Source organism: Oncorhynchus nerka, linkage group LG12, assembly GCF_034236695.1.
Source record: "Oncorhynchus nerka isolate Pitt River linkage group LG12, Oner_Uvic_2.0, whole genome shotgun sequence".
In the NCBI taxonomy this organism is placed as follows: domain Eukaryota; kingdom Metazoa; phylum Chordata; class Actinopteri; order Salmoniformes; family Salmonidae; genus Oncorhynchus; species Oncorhynchus nerka.
The window spans coordinates 36,601,394-36,617,447 of NC_088407.1; the positions used below are offsets into that span (position 1 = coordinate 36,601,394).

General features: G+C 44.0%; 2 protein-coding genes and 1 pseudogene across 2 annotated transcripts; 2 read left to right on the top strand and 1 right to left on the bottom strand.

Annotated features, from left to right (window-relative positions):
- Positions 1-488: 488 nt before the first annotated feature.
- Positions 489-3,606, top strand: LOC115138205 (grpE protein homolog 1, mitochondrial-like). Its single transcript, XM_029674808.2, has 4 exons — positions 489-597; positions 1,180-1,324; positions 1,947-2,028; positions 2,240-3,606. The coding sequence occupies exons 1-4, from the start codon at positions 530-532 to the stop codon at positions 2,590-2,592; spliced, it is 648 nt and encodes a 215-aa protein (XP_029530668.1). The 5' UTR covers positions 489-529; the 3' UTR covers positions 2,593-3,606.
- Positions 3,607-3,752: 146 nt separating this feature from the next.
- Positions 3,753-9,447, bottom strand: LOC115138204 (transcriptional adapter 2-beta-like). Its single transcript, XM_029674807.2, has 2 exons — positions 9,094-9,447; positions 3,753-8,313 (listed from the first exon to the last, which is right to left on the bottom strand). The coding sequence occupies exons 1-2, from the start codon at positions 9,445-9,447 to the stop codon at positions 7,114-7,116; spliced, it is 1,554 nt and encodes a 517-aa protein (XP_029530667.2). The 3' UTR covers positions 3,753-7,113.
- A 14-nt stretch (positions 9,448-9,461) lies between these two features.
- On the top strand, positions 9,462-11,113 carry LOC135574110 (coiled-coil domain-containing protein 96-like; annotated as a pseudogene).
- The last annotated feature ends 4,941 nt before the right edge of the window (positions 11,114-16,054 follow it).

Sequence of the window (16,054 nt, forward strand, 5' to 3'; positions counted from 1 at the left end):
GGGGCAAATACTTTGTCACATTGTGTTTAATGTAAACTCTCACGGCTCTTTGGGGATAAAACATTGTTAAAGGGACAGACTTGCCATCCAAATTTTAATTCAAGAGGAACGCTAGGTGGTGTTATATTTTTATTAGGAATTAAAAGCAATGTTCATATGCATATGTGATTATAGCCTCAGGCCAACGTACTGATCATCATCAGCATCACCACAGTAATCTTCATCATTGCCCTATCCAGCCAACATTGTAATGACAGGGATGGGTTTGGTTTTGATACATCGCTGCCAAAAGTTACAAAATAGGGACAACCTTCAGTTTACAAAACAAACTAATTCTGTCCTTGGTCACGTGCAAAGTGTTCGACCTTAAACTTCACCTCAACCAAACTACCGGAAAACGTCATTCTATATACCACCGTTGATTGGACGCGACGACAAAATTTCGGCTCTTTCTGATTTGTGATTGGCTCGACATCACGGTCTTGCCGTTTGGGCTACTACGCTCCTTCAGCTTGTGTTATCACTGAAAATGGCGAGCTGGTGTGTACGAGCTGTAAGACAGAGTTACTATGTTGCGGCATCGCCTTCATTACTAAGGTAATACATTGAGTGTGCTTTATAAGATGTGTGTTCAGATAATTGTAACGTTGTCGTTTGTGAAGTAACTAGCTAGCTTGTGCCATTTGCTATCACCCATGGCTCCTGCTAGCTAAATAACTTTTCAACCTGTCATATGCTGCTTTCATAATGGGAGCACATTTCTTATAGGAAAACAAACTGAATGAAATGTTGAACATAGAAATAGTTTAATCATATGAAGCCGTTAAAAAAATTCAATAGCATAGCTAACTCAATCTACTAACGTAGCTGGCTAGCTAACGTTAGCCAGTTAAACAACCTTGATTTCATGAACTAACGTTAGCAGGTTTAACATTATGCTCAGCTAGTCACAATGCTGCCAAGTCAGATGGCTTACCTACTAAAACGCCAAGGGGAGGAAACATTTAAGGCATGTGCCACCAATTAACGATTTGCCCGATGACGCATATACATAAAGTAGTTGCAACCATTGCTACACACTTACATTAATTTACAAGAATACCAATGAACTAAACTGACCACTGCGTAAACCACTGAAGTTCTGTTGTGTATCTAACCCATTTCTCTCTGTTCTGTTAGGGCATCCCCGCGGCTCCTATGCACAGCAGCTCATCAGAAGAGTGGCCAGGGGTCGGAGGAGGACCAGAAGGCTGAGCAGAGCCCTGCAGAAAAGGCCTTGGTTGAGGAGAAGGGTCAGCTGGAGGAGCAGCTTAAGGAGGTCACGGTGAGTCTGGCTCCAGGGTGAAGTTTCCCTAGGTACAGATCTAGGATAAGCTTCCCCTCCCCCAATCCAACCTTAAGCATTAGGGGGAAACGCAACACTGGCCCAAGATCAATGTCTAGGAGGGGGATCTTCACCCTACTCCTGGGTCACTACACCAGCCATTACATAGACTCGGTTCCAACATCCACGCTAGCTCCCGAGTGGTACAGCGGTTTAGGCACTGCATCTCAGTGCTAGAAATGTCACTACAGACCCTGGTTCGATTCCCGGCTGTATCACAACAGGCTGTGATTGGGGTCCCATAGGGCGGCGCACAATGGGCGCAGCGTCATCTGGGTTAGGGTTTGGCCGGGGTAGGCTGTCATTGTAAATAAGAATTCGTTCTTGACTGACTTGCCTAGTTAAATAATAAAATAAAAACAAAATACTACCTAGAATGAAGCCTGATTACATTCTTAGTTGTATACTAGTATGGACATTGGAAGGTATACAGACTCATATTTACACAGTTGCTGTGATGTCATCCTGGCTGAATTCTTAAGTCAGAAGAGCTTTGAGAAAAATATCTGCTCATGGGGTCTCTGTATGGTCTCAGAATTAGTGTGGTTGTCTCGGTCTACAGGACAAGTATACGCGCTCTCTGGCAGACATGGAGAACCTCAGGACGAGGAGTCAGAAGATGGTGGAAGACGCAAAGAAATATGGTGAGTTAATGTTTGCATATTTATTTGTCTCACCAGTGCATTGGACACAGCAGACAGACATACTTATAGGTGGTATTTTAATTTTGGTTCATTGACAGCAAGGAACACAGTATGAAGTTAATATGTAGGTATATTGCATGATGTTGTGGTGTTCAGTCTATGTTTTCAGAATACAGAGTGGATCTTTCTTTTCTTTTCCCACACCTATCAGGAATCCAAGGCTTCTGCAAAGACCTGCTGGAGGTGGCAGACATCTTGGAGAAGGCGACGGACAGTGTGCCCAAGGAGGAGGTGACCTCTCAGAAGAACCCCCACCTGAAGAACCTGTACGATGGCCTGGTGATGACAGAGACGCAGATCCAGAAGGTCTTCGCAAAGCACGGCCTGTTCAAGCTCAACCCCGACGGAGGGCAGAAGTTTGACCCCTATGAGCATGAGGCTCTATTTCACGCCCCCGTGGAGGGTAAAGAGCCTGGCACGGTCGCCATAGTAACCAAGGTGGGCTACAAGCTCCATGGGCGCACCCTCCGGCCGGCACTGGTAGGCGTGGCCAAAGCCCCTTAAAAAAAAAGAGATTCAGTGTGACCGTGATGTTGTTGTTGCCTGGGCAACGGATCGCCTTGGGTACAGCAGGCTGGTCAGAGCCCCCTCCCCAACCACCTAACGTTGCCTCAGAGGCAGGAATCCAACTGATGTCGTTACCATGGACGACATCATCACACAGCCTGTTTTGACTGTGCATATCGACTCTCCACCCTTCTCCGGAAGTGTGCACTTGCTCACTCCCCGTCATGAATTGAAAAGCATTGGATTGATATAAGCATTGGTTGGAGGGAGTTTACACTGTCTTTAAATCCATGACAGGGAGTGTGCAAGTTTATACTTTGGGAGAAGGGTAGATAATTGGGACAGAGCCCATGTATATGCCGGGAGCAAATATGTTTTAACAGAAGTAATGGCATGTAGAGCACAGAACCAGTTTCATGCAAGTTATTTCTGTCGTATTTGTCATCGGGGTCAGATTCCATTCATCTCTTTGTCCAGTCATTGTAATTGTTGTGTTATGGATGGGAGAATGTAATGGATCTCATTGATTATAGACAACTGTTGTCATCACTATCATAACTATCATACAATTGAATTTAAAATGACATTTTTCCTGTTAGATAGTCTTTGGCACAACTTAAACCTGTATATTGCTGTTTTAGTATTGCTTCCAGGAACACTTTTACATGTACTGTATACTTAATTTTCAGAAATGATGTCTAGACAAATTGATTATTGTTTAGCTACAATAGTACAGTAGGACACTGACTATGGTTGCCAAAATGAGACAGAAATGCTCTGGTCAAATTGATTACAGATTCACCTGAGATAAGCAACATGATATTGAACCTCTGACGTAATCATTGCGGACTTCACTGTACATCACTGCTTTGGCAGATGTTGACTTGATGGTCTAGGATAGACGGCAAAATACCGATTTGAGTTTATCCAATAACTATTTGAACTGAACATTATAGTTGTCCTGTTGAGTGAGTGCCACAGCAGCATTTAAATAAACAGATTTACTTTGTATCAGAAGTCCCCTGATTTTATTGCTTTCGATTTGACTATTACCCTGTAGGTAGAAGGCTTCATAAATGTAGAACTCAAACTATCAGCGATCTTACCACATACTCAACACCCGATGCTGTAAAAGTTAACCAAGGAAGCCATAGAAGTATAAAGTATTTGCACTTTTAATACAAAACCTACTATGTCCTGTGCAACCACAAAGAATGGGCCATCAAAAATTCCCCCTCAACATTTTCAACCACTGAATTGTCAACAAATGCTTTGACTTCCTAAGCATACTACTGATACACATGAACAGTTTAACAGCATGCTACGACAACACACGCAAAAGGCTTAGAATGGTTCTCACTCGCATATTGAAGATTTGTTATAAAAAGTAACTGAAATAAAACTACATTTCACAGGTCAGTATTAATATGTTCATTTTCAAATTCTTACAAAAAATCATGTACATTTGGTAAAATGTTTTTGCAAAAGATTCCACAGAAATAAAATAAAACCTTTCTCCCCACCCTCAAAGTCTTGATGTTTAGAAACAATTCAAGTGAAAATCATTTTTAATCAAGCCATTTAACCAAAATGTACTACTTACATCATTTAAAACACTTGGCTTCACATGCAAAAACAGGCAAAACACTATGCTCATAAAATGGTAATGTTTCATAGAACAACAAAAGTGTAATTTCAACCACCTATAAAATATGTTATCTTTAGAACATAAATAACAGAAAAAGAGGCTGAAACAATTGAGAATGCCATCTACTGATGGGAAGCTTTAGCTTAACTGCGTTTCCCTCGGTCATGAAATCTGTGCCATAGGTAAAATGGTTTGGCACAGCAATGGCACACCCTTATTATTAAACAAGGCTATGGGAAGCAGGCTGTGTGTATTAATGTCTTTGAACTTTTTATAATGACAATGGTTGAAGTAGTTAGCTACTAGCTTTGACAGGAAATTAAATGAGACTGATAATAGGCACTGTCAACTTTAGAGGTTCTCGCCTTGACTGAACTCTGACCTCTCATGACTTCTTACCATAGCCTGGGTCTCATTCAGTAGGCACCAAATGGAAGACAATAGGGTGAAACAGGGAGGGACTACCTGGTCTTGTCCAATAAGAAATTATTATTTCATGTTCTCTAATAAATATAACACTGGGCTGACCAGCCAGCTCCACCTCTGAACACAGGGCAACTGGCTCCCTGCAGCAGAAACAGCAGTGAGGAATGGGGCTTTCGTTTTATGGCAAAATCCCTATCAGTAAAAAGCACCAAGATCCAAGAGTCAGTACATGGACAGGGAGAGGCGGAGGGAGGAAAATAGAACAAGAAGCAGCACAAAACTAAATCTATGCTTTGACAGATCGAGCTTGAACACTCCACTACTTCTTACGCCCACCCCTCGCTCTCCCAGCCTCAACCCCACTTTTGTATTCCAACTCTCCCCATCAACCGATGCCCATTCAAAATTCCATTTACATTTAAATGGCGCTCTCCTGCCACCTCTCTGATCGACACGCACAAAAGCCCTCGACACCGCAGAGGAAAGTGAAAAGAAATCATAGATGATGCCGTTATGGTTCAAAAACAGTTTTCTCTTTAAACCGTGACAGTTTTTGCGACAAATAGAAATCTTCAGGTAGGCGATGCGAGAACCCAGGGGCCTTGTCAGTGTCTGGATACTTTCAAGCTTATGAGGAAGGATAAATAAAAAATATTGCTTTTATTACTTCTGTGGTATGATAAAATATACTATGGTGGGGATAACACCAAGGCCTGTACGTGTGACAGAGGAGCCTGGTGGGAGGAGCTATAGGAGGACAGGCTCCTCCGACCTGCGATCATTACATCTACTTCCCAGCGTCAAACTTGATACTCCTCAACACTTTCTCTACACCCAAACCACATCTATATCCCTGCAGTAGTTCACCTTGTCCATGTTATAACAGGCTAACTGGACATCAGAAAGATAAGGTGCCAGTGGACACTTCAATGTACCTGTGCTGGGAACAAACATTTGATGTCAATGGAAAACATCAATGTCTAACAGCAACCAAGCTTTTCTGAGGCAGTCGTCCCTTTACTCTACCAGATTATTCCTGCCCTTTGATATTGTACTTGCAAGGCCATGTGATGTGTACAGTAGCCTATATGAATGCTGTGACTGTAAAAAAATAAAAAAATGAAATGAACCAGGAAATTAGATGGAGCAAATCTAGCAGGTCTTCAAAACATTTAAATATGACTTTACTCCCTTTGAATAAGTGACACACTGGCAAACAAAAACAGCAAGCAACCGGTGATAAGAAGACAATAATCATGCACCACATATTCATTAAGAGGTTAAAAAAAACAGTCTGACAGGCCATCATACAGTCTTACACCATAACATCCAAACTGGGAAACTTAACCTGTGATGGAACAGGGTAGTAAAAAAAACTAGTGATAGCCTATATGCTCATTTGGCAAACAAGAGTTTTTTGATTTGTGCTTAAGGATTGTACGCATGTCATTGGTTAATGCCCATATATAAACATTTAAAAGTTGATATTTTTCTTATCTTAGTGAACAGCCTACTAGAATCAGAAATCGTGCAGGGGATGGAACAGAATAGTTGAGAAGTTAGGCTATTCCTCTCATAGTGCCAAATTCTGAGCCTGCCATCCTTAATTAGACCGCCACAAAGTTTTGACAACAGTCAAAACGGTGATTACTGCTGTACTCTACGAGAGCGTTAGCTGCCAAATACTGACTCCTGTATGCTTTGTCGGCCTTCATCTCTTCATGGGAAGAATAAGATGATATACCCCCTGCGTTCCAGCACAGTGTGACTGTATTGCTGTTTGAATAGGCACTAACTTGTGCTCTCCAAAACTACATCCTGACCTAAAGGAAGCTAGCCTGGTCCCAGATCTGTTGGTGTTGTCTGGTCAATGACCATAGGAGTTGGCTAGACAGCACCAACTCATTTGGGACCAGGCTACAAAGAAGCTGGAGGCAAACTATACTTAACAATTTATACTTTGAGAACAGCTTTGAAGACAGTGTTGTCTGGTTTGCCCAGCAGCATTAGGCGATCCTTCACTGGAGTTTCAATACAAAGACCCTGTATCATCTACCCATACAAATACATTATCATTCATATGGATTCAAATGCAAAAATATATATCTGTTCATCCCTCCCCTGTAAATGGTATCCAAACGTTATTTTTTTTTTAAGAAAGTGGAAATCCTTATTCTTTGCAATGTACATATTCACAAACAGTCCTGTGGTCGATGACGTTGGACAAAACGAGACAAAAGGTGGTAAAACCCAATAGTAATAGTTTGGTCTATGTGGAGCTTACGAGTGCAAATCTCACATCGTTTCTAACAAGACACACGGAGACGCAACAATCCAACGGAGAACAGAGTCATGATCCTTCTGTAATCCTCAGTCCCCACAAGCTCCATACACACATTGTTAGGACACTGCCCAGGTCCAGTTCCTACAAACCCGATGGACTGTTAGGACATGTCTCGGGATATCCAGCCGCTCTCTGTGAGGAAGCTGAGGATGCGTTTCTTGAGCACCTTGTCCAGGTAGCCTGGCAGGCGGCTCTTGGAGGTGATGCCCTGGCGCTTCTGAAGGTGGTCCTTGATGATGATGGTCTTGACGGTCAGGTAGCGCGTGGGGCTGAGGTTGAGCGTGTTACACAGCACCTTCTCCCGGTCCGACAGCAGTTCAAAGCCGGACAGGTTCTCAATGGCCGCAAACTCGCCTTCCTTGCCCTCCTCTTTGATGGCGCCACCGCCCACTCCTCCACCTCCCGCCCCTCCTCCAAGCCCTCCCCCTCCAGTGCAGAGCCCACCGCCTCGGCCTGTTTTGGAGGTAGCCACACTCTTGTTCTCCTTGCGTTTCTCCCGTTTGTGCCGCGCCGACTCGTACTCGGCCGACTCGTCCAGTCGTGCGATGCCGTTGCGGCGGTATCGTTGCAGCTCTCGTACCTTGACGCGCAGCACGCGCTCCTTGTGCATGTTGTCAAAGAAGTCCTCAAACTCCCGCAGAGCCATGAACTGGCACATCCCCCGTAACTTGACCCGCTGCTCCTTCTCCTCCTTGGTGATCTTACGCTTTGGCACTGTAGGAACGGCTGCAGCTCCCGGCGTCACAATGGGATTGGTCAGCATCAGAAGGGTCCCCACTACTCCTCCTCCCACTCCGACGGCGCCAACACTACCCCCGCCACCTACAACTCCCAGCGTGCCTGGCTTCTCCTTGTCCTTCTTATCTCGCCCAAGGAAGACGGGCACCAGGTTGTAGTCGCGGGCCACATTCTTGCGGCGCTGACGCTCCCGCAGCTTGCGCACGTACATGTCCACGTGCGCCCGCTTCATTTCAATCTCCACGTCTTCATCGTCGTAGTTGACCGACAGGCCGCTGATGAGCTTCTCTGCCTCCTGGTCATACTCAATTTCGTAGTCGTCGCGAAGGGGCATATAGCCCAGCTGCTGCTGCTCGCCCAGGGTCACGTCCAGCGGGGGCAGGGGGGTGGTGAGGCTGGGGGACAGGGGGGCACCGCTGGGGCAGGTGTGGTCCGTTACCCGGTTGGGGATACTTTCGGGGACGCAGGCCTTGCCCAGGTTGCCGTGAATGTACATTCTGACGTAGTGGTCCATCACTTCCTGGGGGGTCCGAGACGCCCCCACGTGAGTGGCCATGTCCTCCTGAAAGACAACACACACACAGGGCAGAGTGTTACTTGGGAGGATGCTTTTTTTCTCCCTCATAAAATGCAGATAGTTACACATATAGGAATACATCACTGCAAGCATCTAGACAGACAGACACTGCATGCATTGCTATAAACTATTACCATACGTGTGTTGAAATCCGTTGATAGGCGATACATACAACCTTTTAATAGATGACTAGCCTACATTATACTAAACGTTTTCATAATGCAGTGCGGGTTTGCAATGTGCGGGTTTGCACATATATATTTACATTTAACATTTAAGTCATTTAGCAGACGCTCTTATCTTCTCTTAGCGACTTACAAATTGGTGCTTTCACCTTATGACATCCAGTGGAACAGCCACTTTACAATAGTGCATCTAAGTCTTTTAAGGGGGGGGGGGGTGAGAAGGATTACTTTATCCTATCCTAGGTATTCCTTAAAGAGGTGGGGTTTCAGGTGTCTCCGGAAGGTGGTGATTGACTATATATATATGCACTATAACAATTTAGCTAGCTAGTTGTAATCAGGGCAAAAACAAGGTGGATTTCAAGGCTTGCAGAGTTGCATCGATATTGCCAACTCTCGACAGGACATGGCTGTCAGTCTGAAGTTGTCCAATGTATTGTCCAATGTATTCGGAGATACTCATGAAAAATAACACAGTTTAAGTTTACTAATTCACATTTAACCTATAACATGTTATGCCTGTGTTTGTATTCTAGCTAGCTAGCTAGCTATGAGACAAGTAGGCTATAAATTGAAATACCCAGTTTCCAAAGCCATATTGCTCGATCGCATCGAGTAGCGACTGCTCTTCCCTGCTAGTCCATCCTCCCTCCGCTTCGGGACCCCAGAGTGTGAAGCGCCCGCCGTCGACTTGCTGATAACCGTGCCATCGCCGATGATTACCGATTTCTGCACCCGCGGAGAAGCATTCCGGACACAGTTCGATATCTGGGCAGTCAGTACAGCGAAGTCTCAAATTCGTAACGTCTGCAAGGCAGTTTACGCAGTACTTCTTTCCTAGGTCGGCCATGTTGCTGGCTTCTTGCTTGTTGTTGGAAGCAGCAGTGTCGCGCGGGGAGGGCATGCGTACTGAAGTCTCACAACTGCGTCTCATTAATATTGATACGCATGGCGCAAACGCCTGTGATTGGCTTACATGCTCAGTTCATTGACTTCATTGACATACTTATATGATTTTCTAGCTTTTTTTTTGTCAGGAATACTACATTCCCATGGATGCGGAGGCAGAGCAACAAGACAATGACCCTTGTTCCAATCATATAGCCCTGAAAACACAGAGCTGAGGAACAATGAACAACTCCAGAAGACACAAGCTGTAGAGCCCTTCGAGGAGGTCAAATCCCCTAATGTTGATGACAGTAAGAATAAAGCTGTTACCCCTGCAGATGAGAAGGGCGGGTTAGTGGAGTCTGATAAAGCCTCACCTGAACAGGAAACAGATTGCACCTCAACTGATGTTGCTTCCATTGCTCTCCTCGCCCCAACCTGGGCTTGAACCAGGGAACCTCTGCACACATCGACAACAGTCACTCGCAAAGCATTGTTACCTATCGCCACACAAAAGCCGCTGCTCTTGCAGGGCACCAATTGAATATCACAGATTGACACGTTACTAGCGCGCACCGCTAACTAGCGAGCCATTTCACATCAGTTACACTGAGACAGAGGGAGGGAACTCAGCTGCATTTGAGCCAGGCGCTGGAGATGAGTCACCCACATAAGCAAACCTACCCACGAGCTAGACATTTGAAGAGGGAAAGGGCCCGGAGATGAAGCCTCTCTCCCGCGAGTGGAGTTTTACACTCAAAAATGGCGACGATAACGACGATGATGAAAATGGACCGGCCAAACGAGACCCAGGGACCCACGAGAGGGAGTGCCCGCAGTCCTGTTCAGGTTGAAGAAGAGTAAGGCCCCAGCATCGACTACGAAGACTACATGAACTTCTTCATAGAGCTGCAGAAGGAGAAACAGAGCCAGGTCAGAGGTCAGCTCCAGATCAAGCGGGTGGAGTATGTCCGCAAGAAGACGGGTTACGACGCACATCCTAAGTAGGAGAAGGCCGTGTCTGACCAGGAGCAGCGCTACGAGAAGTAAATAGCCATCATGGAGGACCTTAAGTGGTAGTACCGGCGTGACTTGGAGGCGGACAAGCAGCAGGCCGAGGAGCTGCGGCAGCAGAGCCAGGAGAAGGTGGATTGCAAGGAGGAGTTTGTCGAGGACCTGCACCTCATCGACTTCGAGCAGATGAAGATCGAGAACCAGGCATACAAGAACGAGAAGATAGAGGAGCGCAACGAGGAGTTCCTCAAACTGTGCAAGAAGATGACCAGCACTGTCCAGGTACTGGCCCACCTGAAGGAAAAGCTCCAGTTTGTGCAGATGGAGAACCAGGCCGACGTGGAGGCGGTGGTGGCCAGGACGTGCTGACCAAGACCAAGTAGGCCAGGGATGGCCTCCGCATGGACAACCTGGCCTGCTGGGCAACGATACCCTTCTGAGGGACTTTGAGGAGAAGGTGCATGCCTCAGACGGCCTAGAGGGGAGGTACGCAGAGCTCTTACTGAAGTGTTCCGGGGTGAAGGAGAAACTGGAGCACACCAAACATACAGCGCAGTGAGGGAGAGGAGAGGATACACGGGAAGACACGCTAGCAAATAAGCGCACACACACTGACACACACAGGAATGAAAGAATGTGATCAAACACAATTGTTGTGATAGGGGAATATTTGTCATGCAAAATTACTTGCATGTTCATAAATGCATAAATACATTTATGAGTTATGTTTTCACATTTATAATAAATGTTCAGTTTATTCTACATGTCCTTATTCTATTATTTCTCAAAAGATCATAATAGGCTACAATCTCAGCTTTGATATGTACAGTGTGATTAGTGAAGCTCAATGATTCTGAATATGAAATGCTTTCAGTTACCTAATTAGTGAAAGACACCATTGCATCCAGGGGCGGAACTTTCATTGGGGACGGGGACGGGGGGGAGGGCATGACCCCCACCCCCACATTCTAAAATTGAAATTTTGTCCCCCCAGTTTTATTAATGCACTGTGATACTAAAAGCGGCAGGGGTGTGCTTTAGGACCATGCGGACGCCTCAGAGCCCTCAGGTAAGGCTGTTTGGCGGTTTTAGATGGCTGAATTTAGGACCACTTGGACACGACAGAGCGCGCGGACAGGCTGTGTGAAGTCTGAAAGGTACAGTGCTGCTGTCTCTGTGCATGGTGAGCTTTTTCTCTGAGTTGTAAAAGCAAGCTGAACAGAAACAAACTACTCTTTATTTGACTGATGTAGCTGGCAAGGTTAACTGCTGTTTGACTACACACAAAAAAAACATTTATTTCCAGTGCTGAGCTAGTAGTGTAACTGACATGTAATGTTAGTTACAGTAATGTTTCATCCCCTCTACACTGAAGTTCTGTCTGAAGAGAATGAACTAGCTAGCTAGTAGCTACCACAGCCAGTTCATCTTTAGTCTCTATCTGTCAGGTAGCTAGCTGTATCTTAACAGCTGTTGTGTGTATGGAAATGTTTTGTAGCCTTTTTGTCCCATTTCAACAGAAGTAAATTCACTTGGCTAGTTTTCATCAGTTGATGTACCATTAGAGCTAGCCAAAAGTTGGCTAACGTCAGCTAGCTAGCTCACTAACTTTAGCTATTATTTTTGCCTCAATAATGCTAGACATGAATCAAACGATGAAATCAGCTGCCAAATGATTGAAGACTGATATTCGGACGTTTTTTGACAGCACAATGTGAGTTTTTATTAGAGTCAGTATAGTAATGTAACGTTATTGATCTGTCAGTTTCCCTAGCTAATTCTCTATTTTTCACACTTACATGGTATAAATAGTTGTACAGACTACACTGCCATGGTGCACAGTCAGTATACAATACTATGCTCATCAAGTCTTAGCAAGATCAGATGGTGACAGGTGTCCCAGCTGTGTCAGACAGCCAAGGAAGACCAGTGTAAGGAGCTCAGGTGAACTTTTCAGTATATTATAACAATCAGTGAATGGATACAAAGTTCCAACTTGAGTTGATGGGTAGGTCTACAGTCTGGGATCTGGGAATGATGGTCATTTCAATTATTCAACCTTTGATTCTATTATGGGATCATATAATGTATACAGTGCATTCGGAAAGTGTTCAGACCCCTTGACCTTTTCCCCATTTTGTTACGTTACAGCCTTATTCTAAAATTGATTAAATAATGTTTTCCCCTCATCAATCTTCACACAATGACCCATAATGACAAGGCAAAAACAGGTTTTAATACATTTTTGCAATTGTATTAAAAACAAATGGAAATATCCTATTTACTTAGTACTTTGTTGAAGCACATTTGGCAGCAATTACAGCCTCGAGTCTTCTTGGGTATGATGCTACAAGCTTGGCACACCTGTATTTGGGAAGTTTCTCCCATTCTTGTCTGTAGATCCTCTCAAGCTCTGTCAGGTTGGATGGGAAGCGTCGCTGCACAGCTATTTTCAGGTCTCTCAAGAGATGTTTGTTTGGGTTCAAGTCCGGACTCTGGCTGGGCCACTCAAGGACATTCAGAGACTTGTCCCAAAGCCACTCCTGCATTGTTTTGGCTGTGTGCTTAGGGCCGTTGTCCTGTGGGAAGATGAACCTTAGCCCCAGTCTGACATCTTGAGCAGGTTTTCAGCAAGGATCTTTCTGTACTTTGCTCTGTTCATCTTTCCTTCAACCCTGACTAGTCTCCCAATCCCTGCCACTGAAAAACATCCACACAGCATGATGCTACCACAACTATGCTTCACCGTAAAGCTGGTGCCAGGTTTCCTCCAGATGTGACGCTTGGCATTCAGGCCAAAGAGTTCAATCTTGGTTTCTTCAGACCAGAGAAACTTGTGTCGGGGTGTCATTTGCGGGGTGTCATTTGCCTTTTATTGGGGAGTGGTTTCCATCTGGCCACTCTACCATAAAGGCCTGATTGGTGGAGTGCTGCAGAGATTGTTGTCCTTCTGGAAGGTTCTCCCATCTCAACAGAGGAGCTATGGAGCTCTATCAGAGTGACCATCGGGTTCTTGGTCACCTCCCTGACCAAGGTCCTTCTCCCCCGATTGCTCAGTTTGGCCAAGCGGCCAGCTCTAGGAAGAGTCGGTGGTTCCAATCTTTTTCCATTTAAGAATGATGGAGGACAATATGTTCTTGTGGTCCTTCAATGCTCCAAAAACATGTGTTTTTCCAAATAATCTCCAATCAATTGAATTTACCACAGGTGGACTCCAATCAAGTTGTAGAATCATCTCAAGGATGATCAAACTAGGGTTGCAAAGGATCAGAAACTTTCCAGTATTTTTCCAGAAATCTTCCATTTTTTTTTACTAGGCAAGTCAGTTAAGAACAAATTCTTATTTTCATTGACGGCCTAGGAACAGTGGGCTAACTGCCTGTTCAGGGGCAGAAAGACAGATTTGTACCTTGTCAGCTCAGGGGTTTGAACTTGCAACCTTCCGGTTACTAGTCCAACGCTCACACTACTAAGCTTTGCTTAAATTCATCAAAAAAGTTAGCTTATAACAGTGAACCTTTTTTTGTGGGATACACATAAGGCAATTCTAGGTCTTGTGGCATATTTTGGTTAAACTATCCCCAATTCAATGGAATTGCAACCCTCTGCATGCACAGTGCACTCTTCCATCACATGTGCAGTGCACTCTTCCATCATGTGTACAGCTGATTCTCAAGATCTTGTAAACTAATGAGATGCTATTGAGCCCACACTACTACACTTGGCTCAGAAGCCAAGGACTACATGCTTTCTGGTAAGTTTTTAATACAATACTGGGTGGGGTGAATATATTTGTATAAGACATACATGATTTTTTGTTAACTAGTAAATTGTAGCCTACAGCAAAGTGTGTTTAAATCATTTGTAACTTGTTAACAATTTCTGCTAGTTAGTTTTTGCTACCATGTGTTTCTGCTAACTGAGGAGTGTTAATTTACCTGTTTCCATACATGTTTCATTTTAAAACATGTATCTTATAAAGGAGTTGTTTAATCTAACGACTTAACTATTTATCTGTACATGCAATTGTATTTGCTTTTTTTACAACAAAAAAATCTTTACAGGAAAATGCCATGGGCACTATCTGATGTGTGGAGAAGAATAAGAGCACCACATTGAAGCTGCCCAGCAACACCCGTTGGGGTGGTGTTGTCATCATATTTGACAATCTCCTGGAGGGGAAGGAGTCTCTCCAAGAAATAGCCATATCACAGTCTGCCAATATGGACAGCCCCATCATGAGGATCCTCCTGGATGATGTATTTTGGGAGACAGTGGTAAAGCAGCCTGAAACTCCTGAAACCTATAGCAGTAGACATTGCACGGATTGAGACAATGCCATCCTGTCTGATGTTCAGACTCTGCTTGCAGATGTATGAGAAGAAATCCGTACTGCCCTGCCCACTTCACTGTTGCTCCAAGCAGAGGAAACTGCGGTTTTGAAATACATCAAAAAGCTCGAAAACTTCTGCCTGAAGCACATACACGCCGCAGCGTACATGTTGGACCCAAAGTATGCTGGCAAGAGCATCCTGTCTGGTGCAGAGATCAACAAGGTCTATGGTGTCATCACTACCGTGTCTCGCCACCTTGGCCTGGCTGAGGGCAAGGTTCTTGGCAGTCTGGCAAAGTACACTACCAAGCAAGGGCTCTGGGATGGAGATGCAATATGGCAGTCGTACCAACACATCTCATCAGCCACCTGCTCGAAGGGACTTTGTGGATCTGAGGCTCTTTCCCTTGTGGCCTCCATCATCCTCCAAATCCCACCTACATCAGCTTTAGACAACCAAAGCTTTAGTTTCTAGACTATCATTTTACAGATATATGTTGAAAATGTTTTTGGGAGATGCGATAGATCATTGGGGATCATTCAATATTCCCTTTATTTTGTTGTTCAGTGAAATCATCCCATGTGAAGAGTCAACTAATTTAATTCAAATGCAAGTCGTAACTAAATTGTTTAGTTCATTAAAATTTCTATTGGAAGGATTTAATCATTAGCAATTATGTCTACTTATGATAAGGTAAAATGTTTATGTTTCTGGCTCCATATGATATGGTAAATATATCCAATGCAAAAAACATCTACATTTAAATGGTATTAATATTAATTTGCATGTATTTCTGTTAATTCCCTTTAATTATCATATATTCCTGTTAATTCCCACAGAAAGTTTCCGACTCTGAATATTCCCCAAAATGTGCAACCCTAAACAGGACACACCTGAGCTCAATTTTGAGTGTCATAGAAAAGGGTCTGAATTCTTATTTAAATAATATTTTTGTTGTTGTTATTGTTCTTATACATAAAAAAAATTAAGGTTTGCTTTGTCATTATTGGGTATTGTGTGTAGATTGATGAGGAAAAAAAGAAATGTAATACATTTTAGAATAAGACTGTAACGTAACAAAATGTGGAAAAAGTCAAGGGGTCTGAATTCTTTCCGAATGCACTGTAAATGTACATGTTTGAATACCCAGTCATGTTCATATAATCTCAGATTACTGAAAAAATTTAATTAAATTACTGCAGTTATTAAATTACTGCAGTTTAAGACCATCTATAGAGCATATTATTATGCCAGTGAAACTGAATATCATGTAAAACACAAAAGGGGACATATTTGCATGTTATG